This window comes from Globicephala melas, chromosome 8 (genome assembly GCF_963455315.2).
Source record: "Globicephala melas chromosome 8, mGloMel1.2, whole genome shotgun sequence".
Lineage (NCBI taxonomy): Eukaryota > Metazoa > Chordata > Mammalia > Artiodactyla > Delphinidae > Globicephala > Globicephala melas.
This window is the reverse complement of record NC_083321.1, coordinates 45,227,302-45,254,813: the sequence shown is the minus strand read 5'-3', so window position 1 is coordinate 45,254,813 and position 27,512 is coordinate 45,227,302. Positions and strand designations below refer to the sequence as shown.

At 35.0% G+C, this 27,512-nt stretch overlaps 1 protein-coding gene across 5 annotated transcripts in view; it reads right to left on the bottom strand.

Annotated features, from left to right (window-relative positions):
* SBF2 (SET binding factor 2) overlaps positions 1-27,512 on the bottom strand; it is a 469,751-nt gene that overhangs the window by 243,506 nt on the left and 198,733 nt on the right. For all 5 annotated transcript variants that reach the window (XM_060303511.1, XM_030831355.2, XM_060303512.1 and 2 more), the window contains exons 3-5: positions 20,735-20,872; positions 2,085-2,207; positions 667-777 (exon numbers count right to left, since the gene is read on the bottom strand). In XM_060303511.1, the coding sequence (XP_060159494.1) occupies positions 667-777; positions 2,085-2,207; positions 20,735-20,872 (372 nt within the window). The remainder of the gene's footprint in view (positions 1-666; positions 778-2,084; positions 2,208-20,734; positions 20,873-27,512) is intronic.

Genomic DNA, 27,512 nt, shown 5'->3' with positions numbered 1-27,512 from the left:
GATTATATTTTCCAAAGAAGATCTGTGATTTTGGACAATGGTTAACATTATCATTACTAAAGGTAGCAAACTGAAATGAGAAAAATAAGCCCTCCTCTTTTGAAGCTTAAATGCAAGCTATTCTATTAAAGATTACACACAACATACAAAATGGTTTTAGGACCACATATAATTGCTTTTAACCAGGGAAATGAAGAAATGAATTAATCTATCCAGAAGTAGTTATAATGTTACAAAGAATTATATTAAAAGTTTTCTTAATGTTACCTCCTAATTTTTATCCCTGAAAAAAATTTTAAGTTAATAAAATGAGGCGTAATCACAGAGAGGAATAATAAGAAAGGTACAAAGAACACATCTGAAGTTCAACTTAAAAAAGTGTATTTCCAAGAAAGCGTAAGGTAGAGTTCAAGTTACACAGAATATGACTTCTAACTATGCTATGTGAAAGGTGAACCCTGTGTTAAAATTAACCCTATGACCTAAGAATGGAATCTTGAGTCTCTAGAAGGCAGACCATAGGGACAATGCTTAATTAAACTAAGATCCTTTTTAAAATGAAAATATTTAAAGAATTCTTTCTTTCCTTTTCTTCATAAATTAAATTTACTGGAGGAGAGGAGAAGAGAAGCAGGCCCTCTTCATCTCCCTTTTTATTCTATTTACCTGAGACCCTCCAGCCGCTGGGACAAGACACGCACACAGGTTTGCAATGAGACTTTCCAAGGAGACATTCAGAGTGTCCACATATACAGTATAGATCAAACCCAGGCAAGCCTGAAAAGAAAAGATGCATGTAGTTATTTCATGGAAAAAGCAAGCACTAAAAATAAATTGTTGTGACATCTGCTTCCAGGAAAATTTCTCTTTGAACCTAGTAGATTCTACAGTGACCATGGAATAAATTTTAAGCAGCAAATGTTATTAAGTTTATTAAATTTTCCTCTAGAACCAGAAGCTCTAAATGAGCTTTTGAGATGAGTTTATAAAAAGCAGAAATCCGTAATTTGTAAAACAGGTGTTTGTGCTTAGATAATCACTCTAGCAAATTTGTGGGGCTTAAAACTGTTTCTGTCTCAACTTATTTTGCAGAACTCCAAATTTCAAGATAAAAACTTAGAAACTTTATCTTGTTTTGTGATTCTTATAAATTCAGAACATTTATTCTACAGAAAAACTTAATTTATGTGAATTATTACAAAGAATAGCAAAATAGAGACAAGATATGATTAACACTTTAAGCTCAGAAGAAGGTAGGTGGTAAAATGGAAGATAAAATGTAATCATATGAATCTCTCAGTTTATTAAAACTTATAACTAAAAAATTAGCATCTGTTAGGAGTTAGCCACTGTCATTGAAATCTTGACACTAAGAATATATATAATCTCAACAATATGAAAAAGTTTTCCAGAAATTATGTATCAATTTCCCAAATCCTTGAGAAATTTTAAGGTATAGTTTATACCTTCCAAAGAAGATCTGTGACTCTGGACAATGGTCAACATTACTATTATTAAAGATTGCAACTGAAATAAGAAAAATAAGCCCTCTTCTTGCAAAGCTTAAATGTATTTATAACTAAAGTAAATTTTTTCCACATTTGCAAATTCTAACTATCTAAAAAAATAAAATATCTGGAAGTAAACAATATTTTAAAGCTATATGGATAGCAGTATGATCACAACTATTTGAAATCACAAATACTTATCCTATTTCCTTGAACCTGGACTCCTAAAAAGAAGATCAACAAAAATACACTAAGTTGTTATATTACTAATGCATTTTAAATTTGATACAGGTAATCAAATGATTTCTTTAGGATTCATAAATTTTGGAGTCAGTAAAGATGGGACCTATTTTAAAACAAACACTACATCCTTAGAAGTTTAAATAGTCATATTAACTTACTCAGGTACTTATTTTAACCAACATGAAATACATTTCTTCTGTTCACAGTAATTTTATTGATGAATTCCTAATCAATTTAATGATATTTTAGATACAAAGAATTTGTTACCGTGGTTCACTCAAAATAGATTTATACAATAATACAAATCAATAATGACAACTATGAGTTCTTTACCCTAAAAATTTCTGGATAATCTAATCTGGATACCAACACCAGGCTTTTGGGAGCAAACACTTCTGCAGGCTGAATTAAACCAGGCACTTCCACTTCACCTTCAATCTCATCTTTCTTTGTTCCCTAAAGAAAGAGACACTGCAATCAACAGACGAACAATTTCCTAGGTTTATAACTCACAAAATATAGACATACCACACACTTTCATGTACTTTACAAAATCCAAAATTAATTACAAAATATAATTTACAAAACTAAAAATAAACATACTTTGAGAGGAATCTGAGAAGCAAGTAGGCAAAGAAATTATGAAACAGGGCATACTTATTTCATTTTTGAAAATTCCTTAAGCTCCAGATATATACCACAATTTTATTTGAGCATTTGGTTTCTGTGTGAGGTACCAGTAATCAAAGGTAAGTAAGACACATTCATTAGTGACCCATACAAATACAAATGACACTCACTTAATGGAAATTCAGTTTTCAAGGAAAGAAAAAATCTGTTTTAGAAGTAAGGCACTACTTTTCATTTTTGCTTTTTGGACTTCTCCCAATCTTTCAAACAAAAGTGATAATCATTTAGGATTATGTTGCAGAATACTCATTGCTCTTAAAAGTAAAGCCCAATCAGCTCTAAATTCTTTTTGCTCAGAAGCAACAATGTTGATTTTTTGAAAACAGAGGATATTTTTATACACAAAACTGAGTTTCAGAATGTACCTAGTGCCACTGAACTGTACACTTAAAAATGGTTGAAATGGTAAAGCTTATGTTATGCATATTTTAGCACAATAAAAATATCTAGAATTTTTTTAAAACCCTAAATGTTCAGTGATTAAATACTAGTTAATAAAATAAACTTTGAAAGATATTATTCTCATTAGTCAACAAATATTTCCTGTGCACCTATTGTTCCATAATACTATATGACGCACTATAAAAGTTCCAAGTGAAAAGAAAAAAAAAACAAGGTAGTATTCAGACTTATTTCTATATAATATTCTAAGATGCTAGGACATCTTCCCTAACTAGAATCCTCTTCTCTTTCTTTTCCATTAATCAAAGGTCCAGCTTAGGAATTATCTTCCTTCCTGAAGCCTTTCCTTTACTGATTTATCTCCTACTATTAATTCTTAGCACAGTTCATCAACATATCACACATTTGCTCATACTTATCTCTCCTGCCAAACCTCTCTCCCAAATGCCACAAAATGCCATATCCAACTGCCTGCTTGACCTCTCCACTTAGATGACTAATAGGTATCTCAAACATGTCCAAAATACAGCTCCAATCTTTCTTCCCAAACTCTACTCTTCCTGCAGTATTCCCTATCTCAGTTAATGGAAATTCTATCCTCCCATTTAGCAAATCAAAAATCCTGATTCCCCTCTCTTTCATAACCCGTATCCAAACTGTCAGCAGTCCTGATTTCTTACCACCTCCACTGCTACCACAGTACTGTGAGTCACTATCATCACTTGTCTGGGTTATTTTAACAGCTTCCTTTAGTCTCCTCTGTTCCTTTTTAGCCCCACTTCGCTTCCTTGCTGCTCCTCAAACATGCTGGGCATGCTCCCACATAAGGGTCTCAAGAACTTTGTTATTCCTTTGCCTGGAACAGATACAATAAATAATTCCCTCATCTCCCTTGGGTCTTCATTCAAGTAAACTTCTGCTCTGTTAAGCCTTTGTTGGCACCCTACTTGAAACTGCAATGCCCTAACACTCCCTATATCCCCTTCCTTAATAAAAATAAAATATATTTTATTTTTCTCCATGGCATGACAACATATTATCTATTTCACTTATCTTTGTTTTCTGGTTTGTTTATCTCCTCCACTAGAATGTGCTCCACAAAGACCAGGATTTCTGTTTTGTTCACTGGTAATTTCCCGGTTACTAAACCAAGAGCTGGCCACATAGTTGATACTTACTTAATATTTGTTCACTGCATTCATGCAGGAATGAATATTCTTAGAATAGTTTTCTGGGTATTTTACCAAGGGAAGCTTTTTCCCCCTACTTGTTCAGGCCAAGAACTGTATTTCTGTCTCCTTTGGAGCCCGTATAGTTTCTATACAGTGAAATATAACCAAGTATTAGATGTCTATGGAATGCACATATCCAAAGGGAAATATCTGTTTACTTTTTATTATGTGTGATAAGATCCATATGCTCTTGAAAGATTTTCATTTGTTACAAAGCAAAAGCTAAAATTAGGTTGGGTGGTTCCTGGAATTCTTAGAAATAATAAAAATGTGATGAATATGAATTTACCAAAGATTTCCACACTTAATGAATCATATTCTTTACGGATTACTAACAAATTTTGTCCTTTCAGGACAAAAGAATGACTGAAATTCCTGAAAGAGATAAAGCTATCCACAATTTTATGAGATTGTGATACATGCCCTAGAGTACCGTGAGAAGTCAGCTTGAGTAAGTGCATAACCATTTCATATAAATGACCATTAACCTGCATTAACCTAAACATAAAATAGAATGCCTTGGTCATTTCTTAAAGCTATCCTTTTATTAAACATTCACTAACTGGAATAATTATTAACAAGAAAGAAAAAAGGTCCAATATAATGTTAATCAATATTAAATAAAAACAATTCCATTTTTTTTTTTAATTAAAAAAAATTTTTTTTCTTTTTTTCTTTATTTTTGGCTGCTTCGGGTCTTCATTGCTGAGTGAGGGCTTTCTCTAGTTGCCGCGAGCAGGGGCTACTCTTCATTGCAGTGTGCAGGCTTCTCATTGAGGTGGCTTCCCTTGTTGCAGAGCACGGGGTCTAGGTGCGCAGGCTCAGTAGTTGTGGCAGGCAGGCTCAGTAGTGGCTTGCAGGCTCTAGAGTGCAGGATCAGTAGTTGCGGCACACGGGCTTAGTTGCTCCGTGGCATGTGGGATCTTCCCAGACCAGGGCTTCAACCTGTGTCCCCTGCACTGGCAGGCAGATTCTTATTGCACCACCAGGGAAGCCCAATTCCATTTTTCTTTACATCTCTTTTTAACTTTTTATTTTATATTGGAGTATAGCTAATTAACAATGGTGTGATAGCTTCAGGTGCACAGCAAAGGGACTCAGCCATAGTCTTTACATCACTTTTTATTATAGACTTTGACCTTTACTTTGTAAATGTGCTATAAATCATAAGATGCTGTTATTCTTAATTCCAATAGCTCTCCTGTAAGAATACAATGTCCCAAGTTTAGAGAAAGTTCATATTCCTTTTTTCAAACCAAAATGTACTGCTGTGATTAAAAAAAAAATTCTTGTTTATAATAAGGCTTATTCCAGGAGATAGTAATGACGTGGTTTTGGTTAAATTTTTCTATAAGTAATATATCATGTAAGGGAATAGGGCCTCTTCTTTATAGCTGCTAGAATACCTTTTGTGTAATAACTATGTAGTGATACTAACTTTGTTTTGCATTTTACAATGACAGATTTTCACATGTCGAAAAGATGTGAGAAACTTAACAATAAGCAGGAAATCAAAAACACAGGACACAAATGTAATAGATATTGTAATAATGATTGGAAATTTAACATTTTATAGTATAAAACATTTTCACGTATTTTATCTCATTGAACAATATTTACAAGCCTTCTTCTAAGCTAAGATTATTCCTTGGTTTTAGTAGGTCCCATTAAAGATACAAATTTACCTTAAATACTGTTTACTGAACTGCCTCACACTGACTTGTAATGTGACCTTATCTCTTATACATATCATAAGCACATGCCACAACTTGCCCATTTATTGATATTTTTTCTACCTATTGTTACTACGGACCACATCTGCTAGTGGGATTCCCAGCTTCTATGTAGTTTACATTCGATGTAGCTCTCATAGTCTTCATGCTTCAATAATATGGGATATATTAGTACCCACCATAGCAATCTTTCCTTAAAGTACTATTGCCTTTTAAATATATCCTAAGATCAAAATGCTAAAAATTATTAGAATACTGACTTTATGGAATGACTCCATATAGCAGATAGGCACAATCTTTAAGAAGCTTATCCTATCACTCAGGTCAAATACTTGTCTCATCTCTGTTGTACTCCTGATGCTTGATTCCTGTCTATTCTATCTTGAAAAGACTAGTTGCACCCAATATCATCTGTGCTAAGTTCATTTTCAACAACACTGTTTCATACTAACTCTCCCTACAAAATTTTGTTAAACACTCATTTTAAAAGGAGGATGAAAGGAATTATGCAAGTAAAAAACTTCCAGTTCTGCATTTCCTTTTTGAAAAGTAAGTAATTTATTACAGTGTACCATTATATAGAGTTGCCTCAGTTAAGCAATTTAAGGACTTTAAGATTTTCCAAAATTGGAAATAAGTTTTAAGTAGTTGCAAAATTCTGTAAGGTCTACAGTTCCCCCAGCAAACTTCTTCATTTCTTGCCAAATAATCCCTTAATCATGTTGACACGTCTATATGACAAAACCTAGTTTATCCTTGCATTGGTCTGGAAAATAATGACTACATGAAACATACAAATTTTAGGATAACAAGGCTTCAGACAAATCAGGCCACTAGTCTTCAGCTCAGAATCCAGTTTACCTCTAGCAAAGAGAATATCCTGATATTTCCCCCTTCAGCAGCTCCTGTGTGCTACAGTATTCCAAAGGTAGGACAAATTCATTTGTAGGGTTACTATACATTCACCCAGAAAGCTCCGTAATTTTAAGTGGTGCATAGTCCGTAATTTTAAAAAAAATATATACTCATAAGGCAGCATTTTCCAAAGTGTTTTCTGCTGGAAGCTAACAGATACTGCTTAGCCAAAAAGATCTAATCAAAACATTTTGGAAACAGTAAGTTAAAGCCAAGTTAAAAAGGTTTCTTTACTGCAGGATTTTTCAGACTTTGATATGCAAATATTATTTCTACAATGCCAAGCAAAGGAGATATAATATAAATTATTTCTCCAACTTACTGGACCACTGAAACCCTCTTTATTACAGAGCATCAAGAGGACCTAGTGCCCTATAGAACACATGCTGAGAAAGGCTGTCACAAGCTATTTTGGGACAGAAAATGTACAAAACTGAAATATGTATATATTCCTGTGTTCTATATCCTTAGGAGGCTAGGTTAATACAATGTTTATTTCATAAATATATTATTATACTTAACATCTGTTTCATTAATTCTCACATTTCATAAAGTAAAATAAGATTTGAAAAGATTAGAAAATGGACAAGACTGCTGGGAGCTAGGGTGCTTTACAGCTGCCCTAAGAAAATATTCAGCATGCCTGTGGCCCATTTGCACCAGATGAGTTAGGAACTTCTACTTTGGACCAGTGGTTCTCACACTTCAGTGTGCAACAAAATCACTGAGGGCTTGCTAAAATAGATTTTTGGGTCTCACCCGTAAAATTTCTGATTCAGGTCTGAGAATTTACATTTCTAAGAAATTCCCCAGTGATACTGATACTGCTGATCCAGGGACCGCACTTTAAGAACCACAGTTCTAGGCTAATTAATATGAGAATATAAAAGAAAACAATAACTGTAACATATATTCTACATGCCAGACACTGTACTAAGCATCATACCAGTGTTCATAATTCATTTATACAATCAAGAACTTATTAAATACTATTTTCTAGTAAAGGAAACCAGGACTCCCTGGAGAAATGACATTCTATATTTGGGCCAGAAAAATGTACAAAATAAGACTATTCATCTTAGTCAAAAAGTAAAGAATCTGTCAAAGACTAACAGAATCAAAATAAATAAAAATCGCAGCTGAATGAAACTCAACAAATACACAAAAATCCATGAGTTCATATGATAATTTTTTAATTGGTCACTACTGAAGATTGCTAGGGTACCAATCTACTATTTTGAAAATTTTTAAAAATAAGGAGAAACAACTGTCTTCTCTATCAAACTGTGGTCAATGAAAGTTCTTTTTAATAGTTGAATTTCAGTCAATAAATGCAGCAGGAATAATAGTATGAGGAAATTATCTTTTGCAATTCCTACTGAAATAATGTATTTAGGCAATGATCATCAATAGATCCCAAACGATTAAGTCAAAGGCTGGCACTACCCCAAACCCACAAATCAATCATAAATTACTAAAAGGAGAACAACCAGAAAATAAGTTCATCTTGATGTAACACAATAGGAAGTACAGTGCAATTTTTGCTTTAAAAATTGAACGTGAATCCAATTAAGCCTCTAGATCTAAATATTACTTTATGGAAACTATAGAGAGTAGAGGTACAAGTTAAAAAATAACATGGAGAATTAATCAGCCAAATCCAGAATATAGAGCATTCCATAGGACAAATGACCCAGTTCTTCTACCACCCCCAGAAGAGGGACTGTTACAGAAAGAAGTTAAGAAATATCAACCAAATACAATGTGTGGAACTTGTTTGAATAAACCAAGACATTTTTGAGACAATTTTTTTAATTTAAAAATATGTAAGTTGGATATTAGATAATATTAAGGGGTTATTCAAAATTGTAATTAATTTTGTTAAAAATTATAATGGCAGATTGGTAATCTAAAGAAGATTTTACCAGTTAGAGATACATACTAAAATATTTGCAGGTGAAATATGGTATCTGGGGTTTGCTTTTAAATGTCTCTCCCTAAAAAAAAAAAAAAAAAAAAATCAAGGATTTAGATTTTAAAAGATTGACAAAATGCTGATAATTTTTAAAGCTGGGTCAAGTGTAATGGGATTTATTATACTACTCACTTAAATTTTCTATTTGTTTCAGAATATCCATAATAAAAAAATGAAAATAAAACCTTCATTGTGCACCTACTATATGTCAATGTTATTCCGAAGTACATTCATTCATTTCACCCCTTTTCTTTGATCACATTTCGTTTGCTAACATACCAAAATGTCTTTAGTCTGAACTGCATCATTATTGGTTCATAAACACGTTTACAAACACATTAAAAGACTCCAAAGTGATACAACTAAATAAAAAATTTAGACAGGTCTATCATTTTTTAAGGTAAGTCATATAAAGCAACGTCACATCTATCATATTTTACTGATTACTTAAAAAATTTTATAATCACATTGCCTAGTTGGATAATTCCGGGAATATGTTATCAAAAGTTTAATGCTTGTGATTTTTGACAGTGTTACTGTATCTTAGAGAGATAAGAGCCAACATTTTTAAAGTTGCACAATTATACTTTGGATAGTTTGTATCCCTAAGTTCCTCTTCTTTAGGCTTCCAAATAATGTGCCATAGTATATTTGGTATGAAGTAATTCACACAAAATGAGAATTAAAAGATCTATTTTTCAATTGATGATATGATCCAAAAATAAAAGAAAAACACATTTAAAAAAAATATTTTTAGGGCTTCCCTGGTGGCGCAGTGGTTGAGAGTCCGCCTGCCGATGCAGGGGACACGGGTTCGTGCCCCGGTCTGGGAGGATCCCACATGCCGCGGAGCGGCTGGGCCCGTGAGCCATGGCCGCTGAGCCTGCGCGTCTGGAGCCTGTGCTCCACAACAGGAGAGGCCACAACAGTGAGAGGCCCGCGTACCGCAAAAAAAAAAAAAAAAAAAATTAATTAATTTATGTCTGTGTTGGGTCTTCGTTTCTGTGCGAGGGCTTTCTCTAGTTGTGGCGAGCAGGGGCCACTCTTCATTGTGGCGCGCGGGCCTCTCACTATCGCGGCCCTCTCACTATCGCGGCCTCTCTTGTTGCGGAGCACAGGCTCCAGACGCGCAGGCTCAGTAGCTGTGGCTCACGGGCCCAGTTGCTCCGCGGCATGGAAAAACACATTTTTTTTAAAGTACATAATTAACTGTTCACATCGAAAATGGGAACAACATTAATGATGACCTAGAAAGGAACATCATCTGGGCTTTAATATTATCTTTTTCAAATATTACCTCATTATTTTTACCAATTTTTGGACCAATTCCAGAAGATATTATCTCTCTGTTCTTCATACAGAAAAGCTGTTACATAATTCTGGCTAGCATCTACTACCTAAGCGAACTTATATAGGAGCCAGAACTCTTATAACTTATTTACATTTTCAGAATCTTAAAAAACTCATATGAAGCAGACACTAACTTTCTGTAAGGTGACTGTAAATACTAAATAAATTACAATGTTTTGGTCCAGTTAAAATGGCAAATAGGAAAATATCTGAGCTAAAAAGAAAAATAATTTTGAAACACTGATTCCAAATATACAAGAACCCTAATCTTGTTTTTTGTTTTTGTTTTGTTTTGTTTTGTTTTTTTGCGGTACGCGGGCCTCTCACTGTTGTGGCCTCTCCCGTTGTGGAGCACAGGCTCCAGACGCGCAGGCTCAGCGGCCATGGCTCACGGGCCTAGCCGCTCCGTGGCATGTGGGATCTTCCGGACCGGGGCACAAACCCGTGTCCCCTGCATTGGCAGGCGGACTCTCAACCACTGCACCACCAGGGAAGCCCCTAATCTTGGTTTTTAATATTATTCCATACTCAAATGAGCCAGGGCTCCTTGGAGAATTGGCTGATTTCAAGGCTGAGGAAGGGAAGGAAAAAGATGATCCTGGATCAGCTTGTTATGCAAGAAAGTTTAAAAATGCTAAAAAAAAAACCCTGATGGGGCTTGTCAAGAGAACACAGGAACCACTCTGAAGGGTTGCCCACTGGTCAAATCTTGGACAATCTGTGCATTAAAACAGTAAAAACCATTAATTATATACTACTGAAGAAAAAGAAACTGGAATACATGAATCTATAACTCACATAGATAGACAAGACAGAAAACGTAAAATGTCAACTGCTGACTGGTAAAGGTACAGGTAGAGAGTGTGCATAGTTGGAAAATAATCATTTTGCAACCATCATAATAAAAATTGGCACAGGCAAGAATCATCACTAAATGCTGAATCTGGCAGGGGGGATAATTAATGAGTAGTAGAGTATTTGCAGAGTCTTAAAGTATCTTATCAGTCATGGCTTATTAGTTGGAAGCAAAGAAAAAAAAATAGCAACTATACAATGGAGATAATCTGACAATCACCAGACTAGGTACTCAAAAAGAACAGCATCAGTAAGGCAGGTGGGTAGCAGACAGACATTGTGTACTTCCAGATGTGTGCCCTTAGTAGGACATACACTTAGTATTCCAAATGTTGGTAGTAATCCAATTACTGATGTATAACCTGAATCTAAAGTGAGAGACATCAGAAAAACAAAAAATATTAAGCATTCTATTTAAAAGGGGCATTGGGACCTGCATTATTTGAAAATGTCAAAGGCTGAGCAACTATTCCAGATGAAGACAGACAAAAGATAATTAAATGCAATACAGAATTTTAAATTACATCCTGTACTGGAAGACCAAAAGGGAGGGCGGAGCATAAAGAGCATTAGGTCAAATGACAAAATCGAATGGATGGTAGATGAGATAAAGGTATAATATTGATATTGATTTTCTGATATTGATAACCATACTATGTTTACATAAGAAAATACTTATTCCTATGAAACATACACTGAAGACTTTAGGGCAAAGGGAAATGATGCACACAAATTTGTCTCAAATTGTTCTGAAAAAACTTTCTGTGTGTGTGTGTGTGTGTGTGTGTGTGTGTGTGTGTAAGGAGAAAGAGGGAGTAAGGGAAGGAGAGGGGTCTATTAAAGAGAATTAATATCTATGATAATAAAGAAATGGGACAAAATATTTTAAATGGGCAAACATAGGTAAAGGGTATATAGATGTTTGCAATATTCTTGTAACTTTTCTGTAAGTTTGAAATTATTTCCAAATGAAAAGTTTGAAAAATATCCAAGAATTCCTAGAACCGCTCCAAAAATGCCTGCTATAATGTCATCCTGTATTGATTTCTGTTAAGTTTAATTGGGCTTCCTAGAATCTCTTTACACCTGCTAAACTGTCTTTTTTTAATCAGGTTTATAGAGGTATAACTGACAACATTTTAAGATATTTAGAGTGGTGATATGACATATGGATACACTGTTAAAGCTATCCTCCATCCAGTTATTTAATACATCCATCACCTTAGATACTTTTTTTGTGTGTGGGGGGGAGATGAAAACATTTAAGATCTACACTCTTAGTAAATTTCAATCATACAATACAGTGCTATCAACTGTAGTCATCATGTTTTACTAGAGATCCTCAGACCTTACTAATCTTATGGCTGAAACTCTGTATTCTTTTACCAACCTCTCCCTATTTCTTGAAAGCTTCAGCCCCTGGTGACCACCATTCCACTCTCTATTTCTCGAGTTTAACCTTTTTTGTTGTTAAGATTCTACATATAAATGATACCATACAGTATTTGTCACCCTCTGCCTTATTTCACTTAGCATAACCATCCATGTTGTTATAAACAGTAGGATTTCCTTCTTTCTTATGACTGAATGTTCCATTGTGTGTATGAAATATATATCTGTTGTGCATATGTATTATGCATGTATATAAAACATCCTTATCCATTCAACTATTGATGGACACTTAACTTGTTGCCATATCTTGGCTATTGTGAATAATGCTGCAATGAACATGGAAGTGCAAATAACTCTTCGATACCCTGTTTTCATTTCCTTTGGATACATACCCAGAAGTGGGATTACTGGATAAGGCAGTTCTATTTTTAATTTTTTTAAGAACCTCCATACCATTTTCCATAGTGGTTGCACCAATTCACATTTCCACCAACAGTTCACAAGGGTTCCCTTCTACCTACAGCCTTGACTACACTTGTTACCTCTTATCTTTTTGAAAACTGCCATTCTAACAGGTATGAGGTGATATCTCATTACGGTGCTGATTTCCATTTCCCTGATGATTAGTGATGTTGAGCATCTTTTTATGTACCTGTTGTATGACTTCTTCGGGAAAATGTCTATTCAAGTCCTTTCCCATTTAAAAATTGGATGGTTTGGTTTTTTGCTATTGAGTTGCATGAGTTCTTTATATATTTTGGATATTAACCTCTTAACAGATATGTGGTTTGCAAATATTTTCTCCCATTCAGCAGGTTGCTTTTTGATTTTGTTGATAGTTTCCTTTGCTGTGCAGAAGGCTTTTAGTTTCATGCAGTCCCACTTATTTTTGCCGAAAGTCATTGGCAAGACCTTTGTTAAGGAGCTCACCCCTTAAGTTTTCTTTTAGAACTTACTCAGTTTCAGGCCTTACATTCAAATCTTTAATCCATTTTGAATTTATTGTTGTGTATGGCATAAGATAGGGATCCTGGTTTTTTGTTTGTTTGTTTTTGCATATAGCTGTCCAATTTTCCAAACACCATTTATCAAATTGACTATCTTTTTGCCACTGTATATCCTTGGCTCCTTTGTTGCAAATTAATTGACTATATACACATGGGTTTATTTCTGGGCTCTGTATTCTGTTTTATTGATCTACATGTCTGTTGTTATGCCAATACCATACGGTTTGATTAATAAAATTTTGTAATACACTTTGATATTAGGAAGTGTGACTCCACCTTTAACCTCCTTTCTCAAGAATACTTTGGCTATTCAGAGTATTTTGTGGTTCCATATGAATTTTAGGATTCTTTATTTCTGTGAAATATGCCACTGAACTTTCGATAGGGACTGCACCATATCTGTAAATTTCTTAGAGCTGTATGGACATTTCAACATTATTATGTCTTCCAATCCATTAGCATGGGGTATCTTTCCATTTATGTGTCTTCTTCAATTTATTTCATTAATGTCTTACAGTTTTCAGGATACAGATCTTTTACCTCCTTGGTAAAGTTATACCCAGGTATTTATTCTTTTTCATGCAATTACAAATAGGACTATATTCTTAATTTCTCTTCCTGATGATTTGTTGTTAGTGTATAGGAACTCAATTGATTTTTGTTTATCAATTTTGTATCCTGCGACTTTACAGAATTCCTTTGTTAGTGCTAACAGTTTTTTTGTAGTCTTTAGGATTTTTTATATGTAATATCATGTCATCAACAAATAGAGACAGTTTTATTTCTTCCTTTCTGATTTGAATGGCTTATATTTCTTTTTCTTGACAAATTCTTTTAGCCAGGACATCCAATACTATGTTGAATAACAGTATCAAGAGTGGGCATTCTTGACTAGTACTGGATCTTAGAGGAAAAACTTTCAGCTTTTCACCACTGAGTATGATGTTAGCTGTGGACTTGTCATAAAGGGCTTTTATGATGCTTAAGTATGTTCACTCTATACGCAGTTTGTTGAGAGTTTTATCATGAATGGCTGTTGAATTCTGACAGATTTCTTTGCATCAATTAAGAAGATCATATGAATTTCATCCTTTTATTTTGTTAATGTGGTGGATCACATTCATTGATCTGCATATGTTGAACCCTGCATCCAGGAATAAATCCCACTTGATCATGGTGTATGATCCTCTTAATGTATTGCTGAATTTGGTTTGCCTTTATTTTGTTGAGAATTTTTGCATCTATGTTCATCAGGGCCTGTAGTTTCCTTTTCTTGTAGTGCCCATGTCTGTCTTTGGTATCAGTGTAATGCTGGCCTTGTAAAATGAGTTTGAAGGTGTTTCCTCCTCTTCTCTTTTTTTGGTGGGGGAAGAATTTGAGAAGGATTGTTATTAATTCTTCTTTAAATGTGTAGCAGAATTGACAAGTAAAGCCATCTGGTCCTCGATTTTTCCTTGGTAGGATGTTTTTGATTACCAATTTAATATCTTTACTACTATTGTTCTGTTCATATTTTATATTTCTTCATAATTCAGACTTGGTAGGTTGTATGTTAGTAGGAATTTATTCATTTCTTCTAGGTTGTCCAATTTGTTGGTGTGTGTTTTTTCATAGTAGTCTTATGAGTCTTTGTATTTTTGTGGTATCAAATCTAACATTTCCTCTTTCATTTCTAATTTTATTTGAGTCCTTTCCCTTTTTATCCTGCTGAGTATAGCTAAGGGTTTGTCGATTTACCTTTCCAAAAAAAAACACAACTCTTTGTTTCACTGGTTTTTTTCTATTGTCTTTTTACTCTGTTTCATTTATTTCCACTCTGATATTTGTTATTTCCTTCATTCTATTAATTTTGGGCTTAGTTTGTTCTTCTTCTAGCTCCTTCAGGTATAAACTTAAGTTGCTTATTTGAGATTTTACTCTTTTCTTAATGTAGGTGTTAACTGCTATAAATTTCCCCCTTATATCTGCTTTTGCTTTAGCCAATAAATTCTGGTATGCTGTATTTGCATTTTCATTTGTCTTAAGGTATTTTTTTTATTCCTTTAAGTTTATTCTTTGACCCATACAATAGAATGTTGTTTAACCTCCACATATTTGTAAATTTTCCAGTTCTCTTCTTGTAATTGATTTCTAGTACTATACTTTTGTGGCTGGAAAAGAAGCTTGATATGATTTCAATCTTCTTAAATTTATTGACTTGTTTTGTGGCCTAACACATTACCTATCCTGAAGAATGTCCCACATGTGCTTGAGAAGTATGTTTATTCAGCTGCTGTTGCATGGAAGATTCTATATACGTCTGTTAGGTCCACCTGGTCTCACATACTGTTTAAATCCAGTTTTCTGTATTGATTTTCTGTCCGGATGATCTATCCATTGTTAAACGTGGGGTCCTTAAGTCTTCTACTATTATTGTATTGCTATCAATTTTTACCTTCAGATTTGCTTTATATGTTTAGGTGCTCTGATAATAGATGCATAAATATTTACAAGTGTTATACTCTCTTGATGAGTTGACTACTTTATCATTATACAATGACTATCCTTGTCTCTTATTACAGTTTTTAGTTTAAAGTCATTTTGTCTTATATTAAGTATAGCTACCCTAGCTTTCTTTTGATTTCCATTTGCGTGAAGTATCTTTTTCTACCCTTCATTTTCAGTCAATGTGTGTCCTTAAAGCTGAAGTGAGTTTTGTTCTAGGTCTTTTTGTTTTTTTTAATCTATTCAGACACTCTACATCTTTGGATTGGAAAATTTAGTCATTTTACATTTAAATTAATTATGTATTTACTACTGTCAATTTGTTGTTTCCTTGCTGTTTCAAATTCTTTATCTTTATTTTAGTATATATTTACCATTACAAGTGAGATTTATACTTTCATATGTTTTCCTGTTACTAATTAGCACCTTTTCATTTCAGCTTAAAGAAGTCCCTTTAACATTTCCTGTAAAGCCAGTCTAGTGGTGATTAGCTTCTTTAGCTTTTGCTTGTCTGCAAAACTCTTTCTTCTCTTCTTCGACTCTGAAGGACAACTTGCCAGGTGGAATATTCTTTTTTTTTATGGTACGCGGGCCTCTCACTGTTGTGGCCTCTCCCGTTGCGGAGCACAGGCTCCGGATGCACAGGCTCAGTGGCCATGGCTCACGGGCCCAGCTGCTCCGCACCATGTGGGATCTTCCCAGACCAGGGTACGAACCTGTGTCCCCTGCATCGGCAGGCGGACTCTCAACCACTGCGCCACCAGGGAAGCCCCAGGTGGAATATTCTTAATGGACACTTTTTTTTCTCTCAGCACTCTGAATAAATCTTGCCACTCTTCTCTGGCCTGCAAAGCTTCTGCTGAAAATTCTGATCATCGTCTTATCAGGGTTCCCTTTTATGAACCAGTTATTTTTCCCTTGCTGTTTTAAGATTCTCTCTCTGTCTTTAACTTTTGACACTTTAATTATAATGTGTCTTGGTGTTGGTCTCTTTGGGATCATCTTATTTGGAACTCTCTGGGCTTCCTGGATCTGAATATCTGTTTCTTTCCCCAGGTTAGGAAAGTTTTCAGCCATTATTTCTTCTTGTAAGTTTTCTGCCCCTTTCTCTTTCTCTTCTCCTCCTGGGACCCCTACCATGCGAATGCTGGTTTGCTTGATGTTATCTCATAAGTCCCTTAAGCTATCTTTATTCTTTTCCATTTTTTTCATTTTTCTGTTTTAATTAGATGATTTCCACTGTCCTGTCCTCATGTAAACTGATCCTCTCTCCTGTGTCATGTAGCGTGCTATTGAACCCCTCTATTGTATTCTTCAGTTCACTTATTATACTCTTCAGCTCTGTGACTTCTATTTGGTACTTTCTTACACTTTCTATTTCTTTGTTGAAATTCTTACTTTGCTCATCCATTCTTCTCCTGAGCTCAGCATCTTTATGACCATTATTTTAAACTCTTTATCAGGTAAATCACTTATCTCCACTTCATTAAGGTCTTTCTCTGAGGTTTTACCTTGTTCTTTCATTTAGAACATATTCCTATTTCTTCATTTTCCTTGACTCTCTGTGTTGGTTTCTATGCATTATTTAAAACATCTACCTCTCCTAGTCCTGAAGGAGTGGCCTCTTGTAGGAGATGAACCTTATTATTCAAACCTGCCCTAGCTCTTGGTTGTCTCTCAAATCTTTATGATGGTCCAAGCAGCCTACTTTATTCTTAGTGCTCACCATAGTTGAGGGTATACCAATACCTGATAGTGTTCCAAAGGGAAGGATCATAGTCAGCACCTAGAATCAGGTGGATTGGAAGCCAGACCTTCAGGTAGCAGCTTTTAATGTATGCAAATATGTATCTTTCAGTGGAGACTGGGAGATGGGTGTTACTGTCTGCTCCCTCTGTGCTGAGCCTTGGGGGACAGCCAGTTAAGAACTTCGTTTGCTACAATCCTGTGGGACCTGGGAGCTCAAGTCCTGTTGGCCACAGAGTCAAAGGTTTAAAAGGGTCTGTCCCTTGGGAAGCAGCTGCAAAATCTGGGGCGCCAGACATGTGCACAAGCTCTTTCCAAGAAGAAACCAGTGAGCAGGAGCAGGCTAGAGAGGGAACAGAGATGGCACCTGCCAGATCCCTGGTCTCCAAAGAGAATCAAAATTAGCTCCTAGATGTGTGCTAAGTTAGAAACCTGACCCTCAGGCAGTAGCTTTTAAAGTATGCAAACACGTGGCTTCCCTGGTGGCGCAGTGGTTGAGAGTCCGCCTGCCGATGCAGGGGACACGGGTTCGTGCCCCGATCCGGGAAGATCCCACATGCCGCGGAGCGGCTGGCCCTGTGAGCCATGGCTGCTGAGCCTGCGCGTCCGGAGGCTGTGCTCCGCAACGGGAGAGGCCACAACAGTGAGAGGCCCGCGTACTGTAAAAAAAAAAAAAAAAAAGTAGGCAAACAGGATTTTTTCAGGCAGACTGAGAGATGGGTGTTTCTCCCTGCTTCCTCTGTGCTGAGCCACAGCAAATCCTTGAAAACCCATTAAGAACTCTTTGCTTGTTATAGTCCGGTGGGTCTCATGAATAAAAGCCCCATTGTTTTTCAGAGCTAGGTGTTTTTGGGTCCTTACCTCAAGTGGAAGTCTAAAAAGATGGGGGCTAGATGCAGGGTCCAAATCCTTCGCACCTCAGGGGAGGAGCTGGAAGTTGTAAGTTGCTTCTCAATTGCACGTCTCTCTGCCAGGGGACATTTATGGTGAGACTGCATCTCAGCCTTTTCTACTCACTTCAGTGTGGGTATGTTCTCGTTTGCCTGCTATATAGGAATTGCTCAGCTAGTTTCTGGATTTCTTTCAGGAGAAATTTCTCCATGTGTAGCTGTGGATTCAGTGTGTCCATAGGAGTGAGTTCAGAAGCTTCCTATGTCACCATCTTGGACTGGAACCCCCTACATTGTCTTAATGTATTACTTTTCTGTGAGTTTATTTGGGGGGTAAGGGGTTGGTAATGATGGAGAGAAGAAAAAGAACCCAAATAATCACAGTTTCATTCTAGGGAGTTGTAAAGAGGTACCCTCAAGAATATGGAAATAAAAGAAAATACTGCCTTCTCAGCACTGACTTATGTTCAAAAGATCAATAGAGAAATGAAAGGTCACCTGAAAAAGATAGCAAGGCTCTCAACAAGAGAACATTCTTATTTAGACTGAATTGACCAAAATGGGAATTCGATTGGCTATTTGTTGGCAACATCCACCCGAACACTAATCAGGACAGAAATGACTAGAATCATAGACATCTAAGTTCTCTGTCTGAATTGACAACATAAGCCCTAATTTCAAAAACAGTTGGCCCCGAACAATGCAGGGTTTAGGGGCGCCGACCCCACTGTGCAGTCGAAAATCCACATATTAACTTTACGGTTGGCCCTCTGCATCCACGTATTCAACCAACTATGGATCATGCAGTACTGTAGTATATAGTTACTGAAAAAGATCGGTGTATAAGTGGACCCGTGCAGTTCAAGCCCATGTTGTTCAAGGGTCAACTGTATAAACAATGGGCTGTGTTAATCTGGCAGGTGTTAAATATTTGACATCAAATATTCCTTAGTTTGATTCCACAATCAAAATGCTTCTGATTTTGATACGGCTTCCCACAAAGATCTGACAACAAGGAGAAAATGTGCTGATAATATAGATAATGTATATTTTGTTCTATATAACCTTTTAACTTATCACTGTAAATTAAAAAGCTAGCATGCTGGTTTTAATACATCAGTCTAATGAACTTCGATAATGTGAGTCTGTACCATGAGAGGTGGTTTGTCTCCTCTTGTACTGAAAAATGAAATTTCTGCATCCAGAAAATTCAGATCTTGGCATTTAATTAAAATAACAAAAATAACAAATGCTCCTTTGTGAGGTCATTTCAGAAAGCAAGCCAATCCTTTTCCCTGGTGGTGATACTCATTCATCTGTATGTAGCAGAAAGCATAGCAGATGATAATGCAATTGGCTCACTCAACATCCTGCAAACTGTTTTATAGTTTCCTTCTCATACTATAGGGCCTTGAAAGCAAAACAAACAAACAAATAACAACAACAACAAAGTTTTTCTGATTCCTTTGGGGGGGGATCTGCATGCAATCTGACACAAGGAAACAACCCATATGACACTTAAAGCAGAAGTCACCAATGTGTCACAGTGGCTACACATTGGAGAACGGATTTTTTTAGTGTGATTATTGTGAAGGCTGTATTGTCTGGTACCCAACATCATAGTAATAAAAGGTTGAAAAAGCATGAACAGCCCCAAGCTAGGCAGTTCCTAGTAAACAGAACTGGTTCCCTGCTCACCCCTTACCCATGAAATTACATAAACTACCCAATACTTTCTCATAAATCCTTTTCTGAATAAATTAGAGACAGTAGATCCAGTTGTTTGAAACTGAGAGAACCCCAGCTAATTCTCTGAAAGACCCAGTATTTTTAATTTCTATAGTTCTAGCCTATTAATGTCAGTCCCATCATTTTGATACTACTACCACTAATAATAATGAGTTAACAGTTACTTCAGCACTTAAAAAATAATATCAAGCATTGTGATAAGTGATTTATAAACATTCTGATTAAATGCTCTATATTCTGTGAAAGAAACCTCAGGAGAAAGACTGAAAGGGAAAAACCACAGGTTCATCATGAGAGGACACAAATCTTCCTAATAAACCAATTTGCAGAGATGCGATTCTTAGAAGTATGCAGATTATGAACAATATTTTAAAGAAGAACAATTAAACCTGGACAATAACTTTACCTTCTTGCTCTCTTCTTCAACAATATAGTACCTCAGTCATTTTAAAGTAGCTCATAGAACTCAAACTTGCTATTCTAACAAAAACAAATATGGCATAATAAAAAGATTCCTAAATGGTGTCTCTTTGGCTATAATTTGGCTAGAAAAGTTGCTGTACCTGAAGATTGATCTCTGCCTCATAAAAGGTTAGGCACGAGCAGTAATGTCGATCTGAGTCAATATCTGTCAGGACCACCACAAAAAACGTTGGCTGCTTCCTCTCTCTGGACAGCTGCCACCCTCCAGGCTGACAAAACTAAAGGAGATAGAAAAAAAAAAATTGTCACATCTTAAAAGTATAAGGTAAATTTATTAGTTATAAATCCCTGAGAAATGTCTCCCCATTTAAAAAAATTCCAGATGTGATATGTTACTTCAGCCAATATTTTTCAAAAATCACTTGCAGATTCATGATGTAGAATACTTTCACTAATATGCATATGCATTTTATGAAGACAGCCTAGATTTTCCATAGACGCCACTCATTCTGAGACCAGGGTTGGCACATGTAGGAACAGAGCACTAAGATGAAAACTTTTCACCATTAGAACAAATCATGAAATAAGTTGAAGATAAAGTGCTCAGTACCTACCATGGACAGAAAACAGAATTATTTTAAAATATCGTCATTAATCTAAGACTCTTCAATTCAGTACAATGAAAAAGACATCTTGTTCATCAAGACAGACCACATTCTGGGCTATAAAATACACTTTAATGTATTTAGAAGAACAGAAATCATATAATGCATGTCCCAGACCACAATAAAATTAAACTAAAAATCAATTACAGAAAGATAGCTGGAAAATCCCCAAATACTCAGAGATTAAACAACACACTTCTAAGTAATACATGGATCAAAGACAAAAATCTCAAAAGAAATTTTCAAATATTTTTAATTAAATGAAAATGAAAATACAGCTTAACATTTGTAGGATTCAGCAAAAGCAGTGCTTAGAGGGAATTTTATAGCGCTGAATTCATAGAGAAGAAGAAAAATCTAAAATCAGTCATCTAAGTTCTATCTTAGGAAACTAGAAACAAGAAGAGCAAATTAAATCCAAAGTAAACAGAAGGAAAGAAATAATAAAGTTAGAGCAGAAATCAGTGAAATCTATTACAGGAAATCAATAGAGAAAAGCAACAAAACCTAAAGCTAGTTCTGAAAAAAACATTAAAATCAACAAGTCTCTAGCCAGACAAACTAAAAATAAAAAAGAAGATACAAATTACTAATATCAGAAATGAAAGACAGGACATCACTATAGATCCTGTGGACATTAAAAAGATAATAAAGGAATACTATGCATAACTCTGTGCCCACAAATTTGATAATCTAGATGAAATGAACCAATTTCTTGAAAGATATAATCTGATAAGACACACAAGAAGTAGACAATCTGAATAGGCCTATATCTATTAAAGAAAATGAATCAATAATTAATAATCTTCCAAAATAGAAAGTATCATGCCACAATGGGTGCATGGTGAATTCTACCAAACACTGAAGGATGAAACTAAAACATTCTCTACAATCTCTTCCAGAAGACTGAAGCCAAAGAAATACTTCCTGACTTATTCCATAAAGCCAGCATTACCCCAATGCCAAAACCAGAAAAAGAAATTACAGTAAAACTATACATCAATATCTCTCATGAATGCAGATGCAAAAATCCTCAACAAAATATCTGCAAATTGAATGTAGCAATGTATGAAAAGAATTACAAACCATGACCAAATAAGATTCATTTTGGGTATGCAGGGCTGGTTCAACATTGAAAGTCAATTAATCACATCAAGAAGCTAAACAAGAAAAAGTACATGATCATATCAATAGATACAGAAAAGGCATTTGAGAAAATCTAACACCCATTCATGATAAAAACTCTCAGCAAACTAAGCATAGAGGGGAAGTTCCTTGACATGACAGAGAACATTCACCAAAAACCTACAGATAACATCATACTTAATCATAAGAAACTAGAAGCTTTCTAGCTACGATTAGGAACAAGGCAAGGATGTCACCTATTACCACACCTTTTCTAAATTGCACTGAAAGTCCTAGTTAATTCAATTAGCCAAAACAAGGAAATAAAAGGTTTACAGATTAGGAAGGAAGATGTGTAACTGTCTTTGTTCCCAAATGACATGACTGTCTATGTAGAAAACCTGAAAGTAATAAACAATTCCAGCAAGTTTCCAGGATACAAAGTTAATATACAAAAGCCAACTGCTTTCCTATATACACCAACAATCAACTGTTACTTGAAATTAAAAACACAATACCATCTTCATACATTAGCACCCCCAAAAATGAAATACTTAGGTATAAATCTAATAAATTATGTACAAGATCTATATAAGAAAAATCACAAAACTCTGATGAGAAATCAAAGAACTAAGTAGAGAGAAAGAGAGAGCAATTCCAATGTTCATCAATAGGAAGACTCAATATTGTCAAGTTTCAATTCTTCCCAGTGTGATCTACAGATTCAATGCAATCCCAAACAAAATTCCAGCAAGTTATTTTATGGATGTTGATAAACTAATGTTAAAGTTTATATGGAGAGGTAAAAGACCCCGAACAGCCAACTCAATATTGAAGGAAAACAGAGTTGTAAGAATGACACTATCTGACTTCAAGACTTATTATAAAGCTACAGTAATCAAGACAGTGTGGTACCAGTCAACGAAAAGACAAATAGATCAATTAAGCAGAATGGTAAGCCCAGAAACAGACCACACAAGTATAATCAACTGAACTTTGACAACAGAGCAAAAGCAATACAATGGAGAAAAAATAGTCTTTTCAACAAATGGTACTAGACCAACTAGATATTCATATACAAGAAAATGAATCTAGACACAGACCTTACACTCTTCACAAACATTAACTCAAAGTGGACCATACACCTGAATGTAAAACACAAAACTATAAAACTTCTAGAAGATGACAAAGGAGAAAACCTAGGTGATCTTTGTTTTGGCAATGACTTTTTCGATACAACACCAAAATCATGAACCAGGAAAGGAATAATTGATAAGCTAGACTTCATTAAAATTTAAAACTTCTGCTCTGTGAAAGACACTGTCAAGAAAATGAGAAGACAAGCTAAGGACTGGGAGAAAATATTTGCAAAACACATATCTGATAATGTACTGTCATCTAAAACATACAAAGAGTTTTTAAAACTCAACAATAAGAAAGTGAACAACCCAATTAAAAAGGGGGCAAAAGATCTGAATAGATACTTCTCCAAAAAAGATATAAAGGTGGCAAATAAGCAAATGAAAAGATGTTCAATATCATATTTCATAAAGGAAGCAAATTAAAACAACAAGATACCATTACATATCTATTAGAATGGCCAAAATACAAAACAATGACAATGCCAAATGCTGGCAAGAATGTAGAGCAACAGGAATTCTTATTTATCACTGGTAGGAATGCAAAATGGTACAGCCACTTTGGAACACAGTGCACCAGTTTCTTACAAAAGTAAACATACTCTTACCATACAATTCAGCTATTTACCCGAAGGAGTTGAAAACATATGTTCACACAAAAACCTGCACATGGATGTTTATAGCAGCTTTATTCATAATTGCCAAAACTTGGAAGTAACCAAGATGTCCTTCAGTAGGTGAAGGCACATCCAGGTGACAGAATACTTTATTGTGCTAAAAAGAAATGAGCTATCAAGCCATGAAAAAACATGGAGGAAACGTAAATGCACATTACTAAGTGAAACACACCAGTCTGAAATGGCTACATGTGGTATAATTCCAACTACTTAACATTCTGGAAAATGCACAGCTATGGAGAGCAAAAAGATTAGTAGTTGCCTGGGGTTGGGGAGACATAAATAGGCAGAACTTAGAGGCTTTTTAGAGCAGTGAAACTATTCTGTATAATACCGTAACTGTGGATACATTTTATTATGCATTTTTCAAAACCTTTAGAATGTACACTAAGAGTGAAACCTAAGGTGAATTACAGACTTTGGTTGATAATGATGTGACCAATGTAAGTTCATTCATTGACTGTAACAAATGTACCACTGTGGTGGGGCATACTGATATTGTGGAAAGTTGTGCGTTTGGGGAACAGAGAATATATGTGAATTCTTCGTACTTCCTGCTCAATTTTGCTGTGAATCTAAAAGTATTCTAAAAAGTAAAGTCTATCTCTAAAAACATGAAGAAAAAATATCTGGATAACAATATTGTTGAAGAGATGGAATAGAAATAGAAAGGAGCTCACCAATACAGCAGCTCTCTGTGCCAGATTGCCTTCTGTTACCCTGCTTAATAACTGTGTAATTTGGAGCACTTTATTTAACCTCTCAGTGCCTTAGTTTCCTCATCTGTAAAAGGCAGAATATTAGAACCTATCTACTAGTACTCTTGGGACGATCATACAAGGTAACACATGAAAAGTACTCAGAATAGCCTTTGCCATATAATTCCGTGGTAAGTGTTAGTTATTATGATTATTACCCCCTTTGACCTAACCTTAGTTTCTATCATCACAGCTATAACACTTTCTTTCCCCTTCTTTACTAGTTTTTTCCTGCCTCTCCTTTCATTGCCTCATTGACTCCTTGACTCAGTCTAAAGAGACATCAAAAAAGTAATATTTGGATGACTTCCTACATTTAGAGAGACACATTAATCAAGTTCATAGCTTCTCTACCAAATGAAAAATTCTACCAGACTCATTTCCTTGAGCAGACATCATAAGGAATACATAAAGAAATAGCATGAAAACCTTAAGGACACATTAATTAGTTAAGTGAAACTATTTTTCTCTACTACATTTGTGTTTTGAAATAGTAATTCATTGAACAAATATTTATTGAGCACTTCAGTTTCACTTATTCTGTGACGTCTTCTCTGAAGCGCCCCAGTTTCTCTAGCCCCCTCCAAACCAAAGAATCAAGCAGTTCCACTCATGTGTTCCAAATGATTTTATACATTCTTATTATAATAAATAATTATAATAACCTTTTCTTCCTATATATAGCACTAAACTTATATATTTTACTAACATGGTACAGAAAAGTTGACTTGTCAATTTGTTTACATGTATATTTCACCCTCAACAATTCATTTATCCATGACTTTACATCTTTGGCTTTCCTGTGGCCACCATAAGCCTTTTTCATTCTAGAAAAGTAGCCCTCAAAGTGTGGTACACAGAATCACAGGAGTCCCGGTGGTCGAAACTATTATCATATTAGTACTAAGAACTGGTTGTTTCTTTCACTTTGTCGACATTTACATTAATGGTGGAAAAGTAATGGTGGGTAAAGTTGCTGGTAACTTAACAGTAATCAATGCAGCAGCACCAAACTATACTTGTAGTCACTGTATTTACACGCACGTTTGCAGTTTAAAAAAAAAAAAGTTTCTGTTAATAATTTCCTTGATGAAGCAATAAACATTTTAATTTCATTGTAACTTGACCCTTGAGTATACAGTATTCTGTTTCAAAGAGTAAATACACATAAAGCACTTTTGCTGCATACAGAAGTATTACAGTTGTTTAGCAAAAAACTACTTGTGTAGATGTTTAAGTTGTGAGCTGAACTGTTCTCTTTTTTCCCCCAAGAACACCATTTTTTACTTGAAAGAATAACTGACAAACATGTTTATATAGTCTTATGTATTTGGTAGACATTGTCTCAAATGAATGAAATAGGCCTGTCACTTCAAGATACAGATCTGAGACTGTTTGTTACCAGTGATAAAATGAACTTTCAAGCACCATCATGAGCCTGACAGCTTTGCATTCCTGATTAATATGACAGTATTATTAACTAATGTAATATTTTAAATACTGTATGTGTCAACATTTGGAATATCTGCATAACTCATTGATCCCTATTTGCCAAGTGACTAATGCATGATGTTATAAAATCATGCATGGATAAAAGATCTTTCAAAGTGCAAAGCCAACCAATATATTTTATCGTAGCAGAGTAAAAAAAAGTTCATTGATGCATTTATATATCTCACATTGCAACTAGCCTTTAAGATATTATTATTTGTTGAGTGTTGGTGTAGTATTCAAACAAGAGTTTCCATAAGTATCTGAAAAGGCTATAAAAATACTCCTCTTTCCAACTACATATTCGTGAGACCTGATTTTCTTCATATACTTCAACCAAAACAATGTACTGTAAAAGCATGAATGTAGAAGCAGGTATGAGAATCCAGCTGTCTTTTATTAAGCCAATATCAATGATATTTACAAAAATATAAAACAATACCATTCTTTTCCCTATCTTTTTCGTTATGGAAAGTACAGTTATTTTTTCAAAAAATATGCTATTTAATATGCAATAGTTTCCTGTCCTTTTTAAAATAAATAAATAGCTTAAATTTTTCTAGTTGTCAGTTCTAACACTAAAATTGATAAAACTACATAAACAAAACTCTTTGCAGATTCTCAGTCATCTGTGAGAGTATAAAGTGTGAGACTCCCAAAGTATGAGACTTGCTATTCTAGTAAGAATGAGTGTTAATGTGTAACTAGCCTTGGCTTAAGCTACTTAGGTAGCAGAAAGGTATAATCTTTGGCAGAACCAGGGAGTTTTAACAGGTTAAACTTCTGGGTTTAACAAAACCCAGAAGTGTCTTTCAAAATACTCGTGTCTGAGCTTGGGTATGAAATAATATAATGATACAGAGCCTGTGTCATCAGGTCTACTCATTCGACAAACAAGTCTTCTGATATAAAGTGAATCAGTTCTGTGAATTAATAGCAAATAATCGCATTCTCTTAGAGGTCTGTCATTCATTATCACAGCTGCTCATCAGGCTTGGCAAACGGTACTAAAAGCTAGAATAATAACTATACATTTTCACATAATTTAAATGAAACTATAGGT